General features: G+C 41.0%; 1 protein-coding gene across 3 annotated transcripts in view; it reads right to left on the reverse strand.

Annotated features, from left to right (window-relative positions):
- Positions 1-19,940, reverse strand: part of ELMO1 (engulfment and cell motility 1) — a 1,154,836-nt gene that overhangs the window by 907,870 nt on the left and 227,026 nt on the right. For all 3 annotated transcript variants that reach the window (XM_069215589.1, XM_069215618.1, XM_069215598.1), the window contains one exon: positions 19,410-19,450. In XM_069215589.1, the coding sequence (XP_069071690.1) occupies positions 19,410-19,450 (41 nt within the window). The remainder of the gene's footprint in view (positions 1-19,409; positions 19,451-19,940) is intronic.

The raw sequence follows: 19,940 nt of genomic DNA on the forward strand, positions 1-19,940 counted from the left end.
GCAAAAAAAGGGAGTTTCCCATGTCAATTCACATAGGAGCTTTGAACACAACTACAGCCCAATCCGCTGGAAGGAATTACACCAAATTTGGCAGAAAGCTAGATTTTGTTCAGCAGATTGTGCTTTTTGTTAACTGGTGTAAATTCATTCAGTAGTTTGAGATAATAAAGGGAAAATAAATTTGTATATCTAGGGCCACTGATTTTTTGCGATTAATTCACGATCGCAGCTAATTCACTAATATGCGAGCCAACAGGGATGCTGTCATTGGCTGCCGCAACCTGAGCAGAATGTTGCAGCCACCATTTTAGGTAACGGGATCCAGTTCATGCGGCTGAAAATTCAAACCAAAAGTGCTGTGAGGGGTCAGGGTAGAGGCACCCTGGCCCCATGGGTGGGATATAAGGGACTTTGAGGGCCACCTGATGTGTATAATATGTCAAAAAAGTCTTAATTCACAAGCTAGATTTGTGAATTTGTCGCAACCATCAGCGCAGGCCCCCACTGTAATGTTGCAACGAATTTGCGAATATTGGCAAAAAAAAATGAAAAAAGACATTCACTCATAGACACTCTCACATGTGTGCAATGCGGGGTCGGGTGGTTATAAGGGGTTGGCGCGCCCTCACCATGCACTGCTAATTACTCCAGGTATTACAGAACTCATGCCAACTTCTATAATATTATTAAAAATATAAATGAAACATTAGCAGTCACATTATTGAAGACAAAACTGCATGGCGGGATGCAAGTTCTAGTTACCTTAGGGCACAAGTTATAGTTACTTGAAATATCTAACTATAACTACTGAATTTCTATGGTTTTGTGCGAGTAAATTCTGAACCTAACTATAACATCCCTGTAACCTTTATTTTTTAAGTGAATTTCTATGTCCTTTTAATTCTATTTCATAACTAAAACGTCCCTGTATCCCTGTAACCTTTGTTTTTTTCATTGAATACACACACGTTAAAGCCAAATAAACTAAACAAACCCCAATTAAATTATATATATATATATATATATATATATATATATATATATATATATATAGATAGATAGATAGATAGATAGATAGATAGATAGATAGATAGATAGATAGATAGATAGATAGATAGATAGATAGATAGATAATGGTATAGATATACATTAAATTCATAATTTAAGCACCACCTTCAAATTAGTATAACTTGCGCACTTCATAACACACTATTGGCAACTCGCTAGACACACTGAATTAATGATAACTCGCTCCTTCGCCATGACCTGCTTCTAACCTTTCATATACTATTATAGTTTCAATGGTTTTCATTTTTAATAAAAAAGTGATTTAAATTCTAGAGTGGAGTGCCGTTGAGTGAAGTGTCAGTAAGTGGAGAGTCATACAGTACAGTGGAGGAAAGTATCAGAGTGTAGTGTCATAGAGCAGAGTGTTATAGAGCAGAGTGTTGTAGAGCAGAGTGTTGTAGAGCAGAGTGGCGCACACAGCATAGAGCAGTGGCATAGCAAATAGAGGAATAGCATAGAGAGGAAAAGTATAGTGAGGAATAGTGTAGAGTGCAGCAGCATACAGTGTGGTGGTGTAGAGTGGAATAGCATAGTGAAGTGACAGAGTTGAGAGGCATAGAGAGGAAACAAGTAGAGTGACGTAGCATAGAGCAGAATACCATATAGCAAAGTGTGTACAGTGGAGTGAATAAAGTGGAGTAAAATGAAGTGACATACAATGGAGTGGCATGTCGTAGAGTTGAGTAGTGTGTCATAGACTGGAGAGTTGTAGAGTGGGGTAAAGTGTCATACATTTGAGTTGAGTGGAGTGGTGCAGTATAGAGTGTAATGAACTGTCAGAGTGGATTGGCCTGGTGTAGAGTAGAGTGACGTGGGTGCCCTACAGTGGAGAGATTTAGAATAGAGTCAAGGGAAGTGTCATAAATTGGAGTGGCTTGTTGTAGAGTGGAGTGGAGTGGTTCAGAGCGGAGTATCATGTTGTAAAGTACAGTGAAGTGGCAGAGACTGGAGTGGTGTAGAGTCCAGTATTGTGCCACACAGTAGCTGCGTGCTGTACTGCTTTCTTCAGTGTACTCATAAAATGCTCAACGAGTCCGGTGGCCTGGGGCCACAAAGGTGTACGCTTTTGATGCTTTATGTTTAGATGCTGTAGGAATTCTTTGCATTCTTTATTGTTATTGGGCCGTTATCAGACTTCACAATGGCTAAAATGCCCCAGGTCGCAAAGATGCCAACAAGTTTTTCAATGACTCATTTGTGAGTCCTACATGACAGATCTTTAACCAAAGGGAAACATGATTACCCATCCACAATCACAATTCAGGTAATGCCCATTATCAAGTGGGCTGAAGAAGTCAATGGCTATTCTCTCCCATGCATGCTTAGGAAGTTGACACATGTTCAGAGCATGTTGAGTAAAAGTGGCGGAAAGGCAGTTGCATATATGACAGGCCTTGAGTTATTTTTCAACTCTTTCATCTAAGTACGGAAATCCAACTCAGTCTATGAAAGCTCTTTTTGTGGCAATGATCCCCTGATGTCCTTCGTGAGCCACTTCAATTACTTTCTGTCTCAGACTCTCCAGAATCAGGATTCTTGACCTTTGCAGTATAGCTCCTAGTAGAGTTATGGACAATTAACCTTTCACATTTCTGTATCTTTTATATTCATCATCATTGGTGAAAGGTCAAGCGAGTCGGTTCATGACTGATGTGTAATTTGTCTTAACTTCAGCATGTCATTACTCTGGTTCATGGCAGTGATAATCTGGTCTAAAGAGATAGCAAATGGTGTACTTAATGTGACCATGATATTATTGTAGGCTTCAGCCATCTTCGATGGAGTACTGCGGCCTTGTATAGGCATTCTCGAAAAGTAGTCAGCAGGATTCTGGTCCTTTGCTCGGTGATGCACAATTGTATAATTGTATTCTTGAAATCGGAGTTCATCGTTCAATGCAAGGAGGCTTCTTGGCTCTTGGATTGCCAAAGGTGGTCAGTAAAGCTTGATGATCAGTTACCAGCATAAAAGGCTTTCCGTACAGGAATACATGGGAACGTTCACAAGCCCATACCACGGCTAAACTTTCTTTCTTAGGTTGTGAGTAAGCATGTTCTGTTTGGGACAAACTTATACTAGCATAGGCCACAATATGCCATCAAGCCTTGGGTCATCCACCATGCTGCGCAAGGATAGCACCTAACCCGACAAGAACCTCTGTATGAAGCTTGGCTTGAGGTATGCATCTCAGTAGCATTTCCAATGGAATGTTTGATTCTCTTGAAACCTCTATTCTTGTGACCATTGAAAGGAAATATTTTTCTTCATCGACTCTTGTAATGGAGCACTAAAGTGGCAAATAATTGTATGTACCTTTTACAGTAACTGGCCTTGCCAAGAAAAGAATGTACCATTGAAACCTCTTGCAGGGGGATCAGCATTTGACAGAGCTTGTACTTTGGCAGGATCAGGTGACATAACCCTATCGGAAAAGATATGGCCAAAGAATTTTAGTTTTGTACTGTTGAACTCACACTTGTCTACATTCAAAGAAAATGTGACGGATATCCTGTCCACCATATTAAAATTCCCACAGGATAAAATGGAATCGTAATACGGTGGATGGGAGTATTCTCAGAGATATTGAGGCGGAAGAATTGTCAGATGATGATTTAGATGATGATCAACTATTATTAATTTGAACACCCTCTCATGGAATGTTAACGGTCTGCTGGACTGAGTGAAACTAACAGAAGCCTTCACTTTTGCACACCAGCACTCCTCCAATGTACTACTACTGCAAGAGACCCATCTCCTGGGCAACCACTGCCCCTTCTTGGCCAGCAAGGTTTATGATAGGGTGTATCATGCGGGGCACACCAGATGCTCCAGGGTTGTGGCCATATTACTCCACAGACCCTTCCTCATGGTAGTCTCTCACAAGGTAAGCAACTCTCAAAGTTGCTTCCTAACTCTTACTGTCACAAACGAGAGACACATCATTAATCTAGTTAGTGTATATGCTCCACCATTAGTGCTTCATACTTTTCTCTGTGATCTATCATCACATTTACTGGACCTCACGCTGGAGCTAACCTTGTTACGGGACGACTTTAACACAGTCCTGGTTCCCGAGCTTGATATCTCTGGCCCTCTGCATCGCGGAGTACAAACACCCATCACCTGATAAACTGGTTCGCCTCGCCAGGCCTGTGCAATGTGTGGTGGATATGGCATCCTAGATGGTGGCAATTCACTCACAGCTCTGCAGCACATCATACCCACTCACGCATTTACTAGATACTTATGCCTGCACATGATTGACACTGCATCACCCAAATCCAAATCCTACCACAAGGCATATCTGCTCATGCTCCTATGCTCCTCCATCTTGGATCCCCTAGAGAGGGTCTTCGCCCTATGCGGCATCTTAATGCTTGGTACTTGCTAAATAAACCCCTATGCCCAGGCCCTGGAGAGGGAGCTTCAAAATTATTTTAATGATGAGGGCTCGGTCTCCTCTGCTGGCACGATTTGGGCTGCCAGCAAGATGACGTTGCATGGCTTTGCCAGAGGCCACTTACGAACACGTGAAAAAAAACCAGCCAGCTCCAGATTACCAAATTGGAAGCCCGGGCCCTTTGGCTGGAGACTAATATTGTGAGGGAGTGAGGGCAAACACAGATAGTGAATTAGGTCTGTTGAGGGATGAGACATATCGTCTGTCTCTTGAAGCACCCAAACGCATCTGGCGAGCCACACAGACCAACAAATATGGCTGAGGGGATAAAAAAGGTAAACTTCTATATTGGCCTGTTTCCCAGCACCAGACATCCACTATTATACCAGAACTAATTGGTGATACAGGTAATAAGGGCACAAATTAACGGAAGTGTCCCTCCCCCATATTTACCGCTCAGAGGGTCAGCTGTTGGGAGAGCCCATTACACATAAAGAAATACACAATGCTCTCCTCTCATTGGGATGGCCTCTGGGAATTTCCCTGGGCCAGATAGCTTTCCAGCAGAGTACTACACAACATTCCGAGACATTTTAGTTCTTAAATTGCTAGCTCTTTATAAAGAGGTAGAACATACCAGCACCTTCCCACCTGAGCTAGATGCAGCAACAATTGTTGTGCTCGCAAAAAACTCAAACTCCCTCTACATTGTGTGCAGCTTACTGGCCCATATCTCTTATCAATTGCAGGATCACAATATATGCTACCATATTGGCATCCAGAGTTAGGTGTGACCTCTCCACCTCGATACACCCTGATCAGTGTGGCTTCATGCCAATGCTAAGCACAAGCCACTGTATCCGACACTCCATGTGGCCCTTGCCCACCGGCATCGCCTTCCAACCAATCTAGCACTACTTTTTCTTGATATCAAAAAGGCATTTAATATGGTGGATTGGGGCAGGGCTATCTGGGGGCAGTTTTGGCACACGCTGGGAACCCCCCTTTTGTGGACTGGTTCAGGATCCTTACTCCTGCCCCGCAGCGAGAGTGCAAATTGATGGGGTCCTATCTGACTCCTTTCCCATCAGATGGGGAACTAGACAGGGGTGCCCCCTGTCCCCTATTCTATTTGCACTTTCAATCGAACCCCTGGCATGCCTGATTTGCAACAACCCTCTGATCCAGGGTTGTGATTGGGGAGATGGGAGGGAGGATCGGGTTCCCTTATCGGCAGATGATATCCTCCTTTACTTAGCCAACTCTGCCCTTACTGGACCCCACTGCCTGCATCTTCTGCTTTTTTGGGGAGGCTTCAGGACTTCGACTGAACCCTTCAGAATCGGTGCTTGTACCCTTGGCACCCTCAAAGGACCGCTTTTCCTGGCAGAGCAAAATCCCTATCCGTCGCCTTAGTGTTAAATACTTTGGTATGTGGGTATCTGTGCTTGCAGGACTGATGTGGAGCCTTAACCTTGAGCCATTGATGAGAAAGACTAAACAAGGCCTCACTAAATGGCAATCCTTGCCATTAAACGTGAAGGCCTGGGTGGCGCTATATAAAATGATGGTCTTGTATTTCAGAATACTCCAATTGTCATACCGCAGAGTTGGTTCAGTCTCCAAGACAGATATGTGACCTCTTTCCTATGGAAAGGTGCTCACTCCCAGCTTGCGATCAAGATATGCCAACGTACAACATATGAGGGAGCTCTGGGTATGACAAATTTATATCTGTATTAATTGGCGTCCCACCTCCTTGTGATACATGGCTGGTTCAATGGCAGATGGACCGAACATGCTTATTGCTTAGAGCTATCCCTCACAGGGTTTCCCTGAATCCTATCTACGCTTTACGGCTCCCTGATCCCCCAAGTACTGCTCCCATCACCAAAATCCCACTGCTGGCCTGTGACACACTGTATGGCAGACCAAACTTCCACAACAAACTCCTCTCTGGTACGGCACCTGGATCTGCGATGCAGCATATTTGCTTCTCACAATGCGACATCATCGGCCTGTCATGACTGGGAGATGTCTAGTTAGGTAAATACATGAGGTAATTTCAATAATTACAGCTTGAATATGCACTCGCAAGCACAAAGTTTTATAAATATCTATAGTTGTGTCACGCCGTTCAATCCCAGGTCCCTAGAACGGACCCCATCCAGAATTCAACCTCTAAGAAGACAAACTTCTTATGGGGACACTGGGAAAAGGGAAACTATCGCAAATCTACAGCACACTTATCCTTAATACCACAGGAGACCTAGCTTATCTTAGATCCCGGAAGGAGGACTAGGTGAGACCCCTCAAAGACGATGATTGGCGGGGTGCCTTGATGGCCTCCAGAACACTTTCTATTACTTCCTGTCTGCAGCTAAACCAACTCTACTACCTCCATGCAACATATCTTTCCCCGCAGCTTCTTCACCATGTAGGTCTGCGCCCAGAACTGACTGTCCCCACTGAAGCGCCGCCCCGGCTGGTTTCTATCATATGGTGAGGAATTGTGCTCAAATTAAACATTATTGGTCTACTGTATCTGCCAAACTCACAGAAGATCTGTGAAGGGAGGCCCCCCTTTCTCCAATTATGATCCTGCTGGGGGTGTTGGAGGGTACGGGGAGCACGAGAGCTGACAGCACATGTTTAGGAACGGCACTCATAGTTGCTAAGAGAGACATTGTGACCCACTGGAAAGTGCCTACACCACCTATTCTTACACAGTGGCGTCTGAGAATCGACAGGTGTGCTCAACAAGAGAATCGATCTATGAAGCCAGGGGTTGCACTTGAAACCATAAAATTGGGGAAATGGCAGGGGCAAATCCTTTAGGGGGCATTCTGTGGAAAGTAGGGATGGCCAGTCTGCGGCTAATGGAGTGCAAAGGCTATTTAATGGTGCAGCTCTACAATTTTACCATGAGTAATGGAAGTGACTTGATAAAAACTGTCCGTAGAAGGTACTGTTTCCTTTTGATGATAAAACCTAATAAAGATCATTATTAAACAAAAAAAATAAAAATGATTTGCCTCAACTGATGTCGCCACTTTGCCTTGGGGCGTGCATCAAACATTGCTTCTGGATCGTTCTGATGGCCATTTTGTCTCTGCAGCATGAGCACTTACTTTTACCTTCCCTTTACAAACCGTCACAAAATGGTTCTCTTTCCCACAGCCTTTATATATACGTCCAAGGGCAGGACATTTGGTTTGCATGGAAAGGAAAATCTGCATCTAAAACAACTTCTTTTTACGTATAGACATTACTTTGGGTCCTTCAGTCTTATTTCGGCTTGCTTTTCACACTCACGAATGATCTGCTCTGGGCACCTCTGCCCTTCATGTCAGTAGCTTGTCTTTCAGCAAGCTCTTTAACTCTGGCAGACATCAACACTCACTCCAAACTAAGAGTTTCTCTCGGCATTTGTCATCTGAATTAATCTGACAAACATCCATCTATAACTTTAAGACACATAGGGCCAGATGTAGCAAGGTCCGAATTTGCGATTTGGATGCAGAACGGTGTCTCAGACACCGTCTGCGACTCGCTATGGGGTCGCAAAGACCCACCTCATTAATATTAATGAGGTGGGTCGAATTTTGCGACCCCATAGTGAGTCCCTGCACTCACAGGGATGGTGGCCTGCTGAAGTCAGCAGACCTCCATGTCTGTGACTGCTTTTTCAATAAAGCAGTTTTTTTATTTTTATTTTGCAGCCCGTTTTCCTTAAAGGAAAACGAGTTGCAAAATAAAAAAAAAATTAACGAAACCATTTGGTTTCGTTTTTTCAGTGTAGGCAGTGGTCCATTGGACCACTGCCTGCGCTGAAGAAACCTTTTTGCCAACACTCACAAAGGGAAAGGGGTCCCATGGGGACCCCTTCCCTTTTGCGAATGAGTTACCACCAGTGTGACACTGGTGGTAACTGCAAATTGCTTTGCGACCGCATTCGCGGTCACAAAGTAATTCTGCATTGCGATGCGAGTCGCAAATAGGAAGGGAACACCCCTTCCTATTTGCGAGTCGCATTCACAATTTGCGAGTCGGTACCGACTCGCAAATTGTGAATGTGCATCGCAGAAGGCTGTTTGCATGGCGCAAACTGTGATTTTCGCAGTTTGCACCATGAAAACGGCTTCCTACATCTGGCCCATAGCTTCTTCATTATTAAATTCATTGGACGTACAGTGTTTTATGAGTGCCTTTAATCTTTCCACAAATTAATTGATGGTTTCACCAACTCTTTGACGTTCTTGACTGAATACGTGTTGTTCATAATCAATGCTTGGTAATGAATTGAACTTGGGATTCAAAGCATCTTTATTTTCACGGTATGTGACTTTTTTGTCAGTTCTCTGCATTTTCTTTATAACTTCTTTCACACCAGCAAGATTTTTGACATACTTAATAATCTTTCTGTTAACCGTCTCTTCAAGTGCATCAATTGCCTCAAATGTCTCCTAGCAGTCCCATCTATTGCCAATATTTTGTCTTTTGGCAGTATCAAAAAGTGATGGTGGTTTCAGGAAGGAGGCAGCATTGTAACTGTTCACGGGAGTGGTTGGCATTGAGGGTTTAACTCTTTCATGTACTGTCGGGTGCCCATTAGAATCTGCATCATCACTGAGGCCCATCAACAAATCAGCCACCGTGTCCTCCAGGGCAGTCTTCTTTGTGGTTTTGACCATCTTCTTGGTCTCCATCGGAGGCCCGTCATTTGTGGAGATATCTGGGGTTGTTCGGAGCCACCACCTGGCAACTTCGGTGGTGTGCCCCTCCAGCTATTGGACAGCTCAGTAAGCACAACCCCAGTGCTTATTCTTGGGTCTCTCCACCCAGTGCTGAGGTTGTAACGTACCAATTATGAAGACTCTGCTAAGTGTAAGGACAGTATGCATCTTTTTTACTTGTTCTGTCAGCCAGCGCCTTCTGTATAGTTCATAAATATTTGACTGTAGAAACTTTTCAGGGCTTCTGTTCACAGTGTTCTTTGGCAAGTTATGATCATCTTTGACTGCACTTTGTTGGCTGTATCTGCCTTCAGCCTTTATGCTCCATACTATACATAATTTTATCTTGCGTGGCGGGCCGGTACCTTTTAGTACGGCTTTGTTCGTAGTTTCTTGACCAACGATATATAGACTTCTCAGTGAAGCTTTCTTCAACTTCAAATGCTTCACTCTGGCTGGAGTTGGCTTAACATGCGCCAACTGTCTACTCAGCACTTCGATGAAGGCACGTAGCACGTACAAGCATTTTTCTTGTACCACAGCAAACTCTCTTGGACAGCACTGTCTTTCTTCAGGTTACTTATACCCTATCTCATCACCAGGTGGAGCGTCCTCCCCGGCCTGGTTATCAGCCAATGTTTACGCTCACATGGAGCTATAAATCACACGGTGTACCTGTGAACTCCAACATTCCAAACAAAGCTTTCATTACATTCTGTTCTAGCAACTATGTCTCAAGGATATGGAGTCGGTTTGGAGCCAAAGGGTTCGTCATAAAACTTGTAAGATACCACAGAAGATCCTACCATTAAGACCTACAAAGGTAGGCAATTAAAATTAACCAATTGTAGTTGGATGAACATGAAATTCAGATTCATAATGAATACAAATACATGCAATACATTTACTTCTGAGCAACAAAAAAAACATACTAATGGAGGTTGTGAGCACAAATACATATGCAAGACTGGCATAATATTTGTATTTTTTCAGATTAGCACCAATTATAAATCAAAAATATGAACGTGTATATAAACATCTGCCAGAGAGTAGACGGAACTACCAATACTTTTATGTTCAGCTCACGCTATTAAACTAAAAAACAGGGAAGTTATGAGCAATGAAATTACTATGTGGCATTTATTGGAAGTTTAAAACGGCGAGACGTGAAAGAGTGACCTTCAACAGCTGTTGAGAGGAAATCGAACAAAAAAGAAAGAAGCTTGAAGAACACGTGAAAGGGAAATCAAGGCAGTCTCTTCACATCAAAATATGTCATTCAAACAGGAGAAAGGAGAGGCTGATTATAGATTGCTGAGTTTTACAGCCTGATCATCGTGTTCGGGAGATGTTGCTTTCTGAAACTAGTTTGGTGGTTAGGAAACACATCCTTTTTGTCGTACCTGCTTTCTACTTAAATGCGCGCCCGACATCATTCCAAAGTTCCAGAAGCAGGCAAAGACAAAAATCCTGACATGTCTGGATAGCTGAGCTGTAGTGCACCTGTGAATTCTGGCTTGCTTTGTGATTCGTTCCTGGACTCTGTAGTTTTTGATCCACTGAATGTGCCTCATTAATGGGAAGAGTAGAATACTAAAAGGGCCTGCGGTGCAGTGCTAATTACATTAGATGGTGGATACTGCTGCCTCTCCATACAGGAAGGCTGATGGTGCTATCCCACTGCGTGTGTGTGTGTGTCTGTTTCTTGTACATCATGCACAGGGGGAATGGTGTCCAATGGAGGACCCGATAAGTGTCTGAATAAGTTGGTGGTTCCTTTCCTGGATCATTGTCCACCTTGTGGACATGGCGTGAATACTGCCTGCTTGTGTGGACTGACCTTAGCTCAGGGGTCCTGTGTCAGTGGTGTAACGAAACTTGAGGAGGGGGGCCTGCAAAGTACATGAAGGGACCCCCTCCGAACTCACTCAAGAGGCCATGGTACTAAGCTGAGGGGGCCCTCTGGAGTTCACCCCACCACCCCCGTCACCATAGGGGCCGTGATGGCCTTTGTTATGCCACTGTCCTGTGTATGTCTCAGGGACTGAGGAGAACTAGCCTCCATTTAGCCAACATTTACCCTGCCACAATACCTAAAGTTTAGTTTGTGTTGTGCTAGGCATTACCTATCAATGGGCGAGTGTTTAGTTTTAGGCAAGCCAAAGCACGACTTCATCAGCTGCCACCTTCTTTCTCCTGTACCTCCAGAAAGCTCAGGAAGAAAGCCAGGCAAAAATTACATCTCTCATGCACTGAGTAGGGTGTAGAATTTAAATATAGCAAAGGTTCCGGTCGTCTTTGCCCCCTTCATAATGCACACAAAAAAACATTAATACTGTGTCCATCTAGCTAGTAGCTGTACTGTGCCTTTACTCTGAAACAGGCTGTGTACCAGCCCAGGGACATGTTTACATTACACAGTATCCTCAATGTTGCTGTAATCCCTTTCTGCCAGAAAAAGGCCTAAGACTTGAAGAAACGCTGCTACTGCAATCTTCAATGAAGGAAGGTCGGTGTGGGAAAGACCAAGATACTGATTATAAGAGTAAGAATAGGTTATGGCAGAAAATCAGTCATGTCATGGAAGACAACAGTGCAAATATCATGCGTATCTTGGGGCACAATTATTCAAAACCAACCTAAGATTTGTGTCATCAAACGGAGAGAGAGGAACTCGTGGGGAACATTTCAAAGCTGAGAGTATGGTATACCCCCTGGCCCATGCTGTACCTTTCTTAAGGTGCGGAGCGCCTATCTGCTTTATTCCAGCATTCATAGGATACAGAATTTACTTTTTTTTCTTCACTTTAGGCTTTCAAATAATGTTTTGCCATCTAAGGTTGAAATCATTGGAACTTTGCTCACTTTCCAAAGATATAACATTTGTGAGAGACTGGCCATAAAATACAGTTTATAACAGCCAACAGATGAAGCAATCCTATCTCTGAAAAATTAATTATCACCATGAGTTATCAGCCTTGAGCTACAGAAGTTTGTGAAGTCTTAGTTCCCACCACTAACACTAAGGAATATACTTTGGGTGCTAGACCAGAACCAGGATTAGTAATCCCGGTGCACTGGTTTGAGAACAGTTTGGAAAGTAACTAGTCGCCCTTCTTTGATTTTTGTTTTATGCCCCAGGTAACAGTTCCCACCCCACCGTGTCCATGTAAGTAGCCACTTGTACATGAATTAGTCATCTTTGGCCAGGGTGGAAAACCTGCTCATTTTGGATGAGTGTTGTTTGATGACTTCATTTTGTACATGATTATGTGGATTCACAGGTATGAGTTTTCCAGCCTTGAACCAATGGTTGGTGAGAAACCAGGGCTGACATACAATGGACAACTTGACCAAAGGCAGCATTCCACAAATCCCTTTAGCCTTTTTGACTAAGCATTGTAAATATAACTTTGAGACTTTAAAACACTGAAAGACAGCCAAAAGGTGCACCACTGACCACAGTGCCCCGAGTACATTTGCATTGTAACATATTTTTCTGTATGCACCATCATCGGGTTTGGTATTACATCTCATCATCTTAATATTCAAAAACCTTTAGGTTTTCTGTATGGGGCCACATCTCAACTAGTTAGCTCTCCCTACCTGCAAATAAAATAAATATTAATTTGTACAAGCATATCCTAGGGTGGACACAAAAGTTAATGTGGGCAATGACCAGTGTTGTAGATGTCCAAACCCTCTATCGCCACCTGCTACAAGTAACTGCTTTCTTTAAAGAGCCAGGAGTACAAATGTTTAATTTAGTCATTGAATTAGAGAGCAGTAGTGCCTGAAATCTGCTGTTTTTAAATCACAGTATCACCACTAGTAGTGCCAAGTAACTGCTGACACTACTGGAATCACTGAAAAGGCCTTACTAGCAGAACTCATGAAACACTAAGACCTGCATGCAATTTGATTACATACTCTGGTCTGTTACGAATACTAAAGAAATGCTGGAAATCTACTGAAGCCATGAATGTCAATTTACGACGGAGAGATTTCTTACTAATCCAAACACCTTTGTGACTTAGTCCCTGAGACACCTATACCACGTTTTAATAACTTGGGGTCCCGCTGAAGAGATGCACAAACCAAAGATTCAATTCCCAGCAGAGTCAACTTTTTCCCCATGAATAATAACTAAACTAATCTTAAATTGCATATAGAACCTATTCAAACATTTCTAAGAATATGAGTGCAATGAAAACAACCAGATCATTAAGCATAAAGCTTTCTTTCTGGCACTGCACATAGTACACAAGTTAAAAGTTCTCTCCTTGCTGCTTATTATTTTTAAAAATGTACTATAAAGAATAATAACATTAATAATAAAATAGTATAACTGGGATATACATTTCACCATTTAGGTCTTGCTATAGACCACCAATGAGCAATATTTTGCCTTTGAATTATTTTGTCACAGGGGACTGGCTTCAGACAGGGGCAAAACTACAAACTGGATTATGAATGGATGGGAGAGATAGATTTCTCTTCTACTTTGGCCACATTAAGCAGCAAAGTTGTTTTGTTTTATATATCTCTGGAGGGTAGTATTAAGAAAGTGACCAAAAATCAACAAAGCTAATGCATAATGTCTCTTTCACTCTTGAAAACCAAAAGGAAGTGGTCACCTGTTTACGTCCTGTCTTTGATGATCTACAGTGATGTTATATGCAATAATTTAGACGCTATCATCCGTGTCGAATCATACATTTTTGACAGTTGACAGTACTTTCATTTAGATTGCAGTCATCCAATTATAATCATTGTCTACAGATGCAATATTAAGAGGTCATTTTTTTTTTTGACGGGGAGTTTTTGAGCAAGATTAAGGTTTTTACCTTCCATTTATTCCTATGTAAATGTAATCTTGGGCAAGTTCATATATATCTATATGGGGCACTGCCCACCAGAGATCACAACATGTAATATAAAATTTCCACAAAGCATGTTGTTGCATATGAATGTTACAGACCAAAGTAGAGCAAGCTGAACAGAATTACAAGAGTATGTACAGAAAGAAAGCAAGTAGGACATTTCTTTACGTGGTCTGTCTAGTAAGAGGATAGGTCTTGGCCAATTCAAGTAATTAAGGAGAACATAGACTATTAGATTAGTCACAACACTAGATTCAAGTCTCCACACAGGATAGGCTTCTGGCCCACGTTTGTACAACCTCTCACAGTTCGCTGTTTGACTTGTTATACTATTCAACCCTATTCTAGATAGTGACAGCATTCCACATCTTTTCAACTTAGAAGTTTTACTGAGCTTTAGTGAGCATCTGAACCCCCATAAATATTTACTGTAGCCAGGGTATTAAACACCCAATACTATACCCAACACAAACCATCAGATCCTCACAAAGATATTAGGAATTCGGACGATGACACAGGCTGACACTCTGACACAAAGGCCAAAATGTGATCATCCCTAATCACTATTTGGCAAAGGATGCACATTTTTTACCTGAAGTCACATATGTTTGCTAGGTTTCCCCACCTCCCCCAAAAAATTTCACTAACAGCTCTTTTCAAAGCTAAAAACTCATTCAATTATACGAGCTGGGCTTCTCTTTTGTAATGCTGCAGCTTGTGCATTTTCCTTCATGGTGCATGAGTTTGACTGCGCTACAGTATGTAAATTCAATATGTAATTATAAATTCAATTGATGCCAGCTAAATAAAGGTGTCCTGGGCACCCGACAATGGTGCTACAAGTTACCCTTTCTATTTGCCTTTTATATAAAACACCAAGCATATATATTTGTCAATCTAACAATTTTCATCCGCTTATTTCAATTTTATTGCACATAAAACTTTACGCTGATTAAATTTCCTTATTCTTAAGGTGAAAAAACTAGAATATGAGTCACTTTGGATTGTACGCAAGATTTTACAGATATCGGTGGATATAAAATGTAAAGCTCTCAAAATGGAGAGGGTTGTATTTAATTTTTCTACTGAAACACTACCACTATGGTCCAGTTATGTTTCACTGCTAAGAAAAGCTGAAACAGCTATTCTCTTTTTCTGGGTTCCGTAGATCTACTAAAGATGTCTGTGCTTCTTTGGCTTCTACTTTTTTTTTAATAATAAACACCACTTGTTATTTTCAGTCTACTTTCCTTCAACAAATCGAATTCATATTTTCTAGTTTTATTTCAGTAGGTCACCATCCCCACTTATGTGTAAAATGTCTGTCTATTCTGCAGACAAAATGTGAGGTGGTCGTTCTTAAACTTCATATTTATTATCATGCATCATTAACATTAAAGATCAGACATATTCCAAATCATTGTTTCAATTCACTGACATTTTGATAACTCATTCACTGAATATATGATGATCCAAGATAAGGTTTGGGATTACCAAGTTTTCTTGTGGATGAAAGTATACAGAGCTAAGAATAACTGTTCACAGAGCTATTCTCCAGCCATACAAAAATGAATAATATTGGCAGTGGTATTGCTACTAAATTAAGGCGGGGAAAAATATGTTGATGTAGGGAAGATGAACACTGGTCTGAAGTTTTTGAAGGCTTGCAGGATCAAAGTTAAGTTTCTTGGTGAGGGGATTGGTGGATGGTGATCTGACAAGTTTCAGTGAAGAGAAAACAATATCTTCTTCAACAGAGGCACTGGTAATTTTAAGGACTAAAAAAGATGCCTTGAGCACAAGATCTTATGAGGGTTGCCAGGATAGGATTGTTTGGAACAATTTACAGAACTGATGGAGTCATGTTGATGGAAGGGTGATCATTTAGTGATGGGTCATGTTAGGAAATGTTTTTTGTAATATTTTGTATTTTATCTGAAAGTAACTTTGTGATCTTTTTGACAATGACAGTTGAGCTGAGAATTTTAATTTACATAATGGGTTTAGTGCCATGCCTTACAGTTTGGAAGAGAGAACTAAATGGCTGAAGCTTTTTTATTTTTTTTCTTTAAAAGATTTGCTTTATTGACTGGTATGAATTTTTTCTTGTGCTTTGTGTTTTTTTAGAGCTTGGACTGCCTCAGGGGTTATAGTTTTTCACCATTATTTATTATTATTCATGCTGTTCGTTTGCTGACATTACGTTATTTTGTGTAACATAAGCTAAAAAAACTATCTCTGATGGATTTCTTTTGTATATATTGTGAAAGATGGTCAATGATGTTCAGGGTTGAGTTGTAAAAGATGGTGAGAGGTTGAATGGTTTTAGTTGTTTGCTGCAAGATTAATTGATATGAGCAATTGTGAGTGTTGTTGGGTGGCTATATCTTATGTCTTCCTGTTTACCTGGGTTTGCGTGACCCATTTTATGTTATCCGAGTTGAGGAAGATGCTACACGAGGACCCAAAATATGTGATGGTGTCAGGGTGAAATTTATGGAGGAGAAAAATTATAATGTGTGTGTTGAATTTTTTATAGGTTGCAAGAGAAGGCTTTTGGTGGAGGTAATGATGGTTGCATACTCCCTTAGCTTTTTGGACAGCAGGCTTTTGTTCCACTGGATACTAAAATCACCTAAGATAATTTTGGCGGAGCAGTGAGTTTTCATTGGTGTGAGGAGTTTATCAAAGAGATGCAAGATGGATGATCCTAACCAGTGGGAGGAAGAGGATGTGAGAGCATCAGGTTTTGCATTTTTAAGTTTGATTATGATCAGAAGTAGAAAGAGGAGAAGGGTTGGTCTCACAGTGAACAATAAAGGGCACCACCTGCATTTCTATTGTGCTCTGCCTTCTGTAGGAAGGCGTACCCTTTAAGTACCAAAATATCAAACAACTTTGGTGATGTAGTTGTAAACCAGGCTTCAAAAATAAAATACACATCATGTGAACATAAAGATAGGAGATCTGCAATCTTGCATGCTTGAGCATGAGTGGTCCCTTACTTTAAAAGAAGGTACTCTGGATTACTTTTGAGTAGTGTAGTGGGACTATAATCTAATGTGCTCAAGTTATTTGATTTAGGTGGTGCAATGAAAGCACCTATTGTCTTGAGATCGGTGGATAGCGACACTAGTCAAATGCTATACCAGGATTTGATGCAAGAGAATTTTATGAATTTATGCCAGGTTGAAATGATTTTGGGTGACTATTTAAAATACATTTGTCTCAGAATGATTAGATATTGATGAACTGGTTGCAGGACAAGGCGTGTTCCTCCTTCGTCTGGATTCTGAAGAAGCAAGGTTTTCCATTGAGCAGGTACCCACACTTGCATTTATTTCTTTTCAAGCCAGAGTCCTAGTCACAAAAGTTTTTGAACACCTTAATGCACAAAATGTCAAATCTATAAGTGAAGATGTCTAATGCCAGCTAATAGATTTGGGAGTTTTAAACATTTACACCTGCGAGTGTAATTTAGACCTGGGGAACATTTGCAATTACTGTGGATTGTCAGAGTTGTAGGTTATGGGGTACAGTTGGGCGCATGTGTGTTTCAACAGGACTGACAGGGCAGGCAACATTGAAAATGTGGTGAACATCCACAGTCATAATTTCCTTGCATTCACACATATTTCCAATAGTTTTTTAACTCCTGTAACTTGTAACTTTAAACACAAAAAAAAAGTTAGGGCACATTGGCAAATGTTATGAAAACACTCTTAAAACATCCTCTATTTTCTGGGGTTTAGCAAAAGGCTTTTCTTTATATGGCAATATATTTTATTTGTTGAAAATGAAAGAAAAAAAAATTGCAAACACAAATTTCTTCCACACTTTCTATTGCAGATTGGCTTCGTTTTGGCCATTACACAGCATTAAGTATGGAGATTATGAAGTATGATGCGTGTTCAAGATGTGTGGTGTAGATTTCAATGCACCCACCTGCAGACTTATGGGAATTTCCTGAAATACATATATCTAGGCGATTTGTTGGTGCAGATCAGCAATGCCCATACTTAAGCACTGTTTGTAAACTGGGCTTGCAAACCATGGATGTGCAAATACATTCTTCCCCCTAAAAGTGCTTTTTCACAAATTAGTCTTGGCAAAGTTTTGAAAGAAATTCCTTAAGATTTGGAAGGTGAATTTCTTGAATTGCACACTCCTAGTGCTCACATCACACAATTAGTTTTTTCATCCACACGGGTCGTCCTTTTTCCTATATAATGCACTCTCATTGCCTTAATTTTTATGTTGTTGAACCCTGTATTATTGTATTAGCCGGTCTCTGTGAAACAGCAAACGTCTTGTATGATAAACCTTTCACCAGAGTTTGTGATTCATGTCATTTCATATATGCACAACAGATCTGAAGCGAAGCAAGTAAACTGTTCATTTAAAGGTTGTAAGAAGTAATATTCTGTTTTTTTAATACAGATTATCCTAGCAACCCTTCACAGATTTAGGACTGAGTGCATTCCTTTCATTGTATGTAAGCAAAACTGTATCCAATTGCAAGAGAAACCTAACATATAAGACATATGCATTGCCTATAAACGCTTTGTAAAACAGACGACCTTAGCAAACTACATTAAGTGCGAATATTGTTAATTTCATGAACCTTTGAGAGCGAATCAACATTTCACCCACTCCTATCATATATGCCCAAGATGCATGAAACCGTTAAACAGAGTACTTGAGAACCATGTTTATTGAGGAACCATTCCACCAACAAGCATGACCTGTTCTGTATGATAGTGAGATATTATGGAGATGTAATTAATGGGAATTTGTAAGCACCAGAAATGCCCCTCTCCCTGCACTGCTAATTAGTCTACATATTACATGCTTCTATCAATCACATCTTTGATTATATCACGCAGGGGCGGCTCCTCCATAAGGGGCGCCCCTCCGCCAGCTGCAGAAGCTGCAAACCTTTAGAACAAAAGGATAATAAACAATGTTAAACAATGTTTATTATCCTTTTGGTCTGAAAGGGGCTGGGCCACGAGGGTGACGTGCACTGAGGGGAAGTGCTCAGCACTCCCCCTCAGAGCGCATGTATTTTTGACCGGCCATCAAAATGATTGAGGAGAAAGCTGTCCATGGCACAGGCGCGAGTTAGTTACCTTAGGGCATGAGTCATAGTTACTTGAAAAAACTAGAACTATAACTGGTGAATTTCCGCGGTTTGTAGTTTCAAACGTTACATTGTTACTGAACATTTTACTTAACTATAGTGTTACTTTAACCTTTGTTTTTTCAGTGAATATATATGTGTATGTAAATTAGACAATGTATATTTTGTTCATCACTTACCCATCGGAAACTTCTTTTATTATCGACGACAATGGTTTTTTCTATAAAAGAAAAGAAAATATGATGATGGAACATTCTGCTTCTTTTGAAAGGTTAAGTACATTTTTGGTATGAAATCATAAGAAATCATTCGACGGGCTTTTGGATCTGTAAACTGGTTAGAGGACAAGAGGAGTGAAAATAGCTATTTGAGCCCAATGATATGGACATTAGATCATTCTCTACAGCTTACAAAAGCCATTTGGTCAACAAATATTTAGCAACCCAGAAATGTGTGCTAATCAATGGGGAAAACAATTCAGTATTGTGTATGGCATGATAGAAAATATACATGTATATATTTAAATTGGAAATACAGTGGTCACTAAATGATAAACCCTGGCACACTCGAACACATTACCCCAAACCAAAGGGGTATATCGAAAATGTAAGTGACCCTGGTAAACAAGAATTTAAAATCAACCACTGGATACTACTTTTCATGCTCCATGATTTAGCATGGCCAACATAAATGTCATTTAGAGGTCACCA

Source organism: Pleurodeles waltl, chromosome 2_1, assembly GCF_031143425.1.
Source record: "Pleurodeles waltl isolate 20211129_DDA chromosome 2_1, aPleWal1.hap1.20221129, whole genome shotgun sequence".
Classification (NCBI taxonomy): domain Eukaryota; kingdom Metazoa; phylum Chordata; class Amphibia; order Caudata; family Salamandridae; genus Pleurodeles; species Pleurodeles waltl.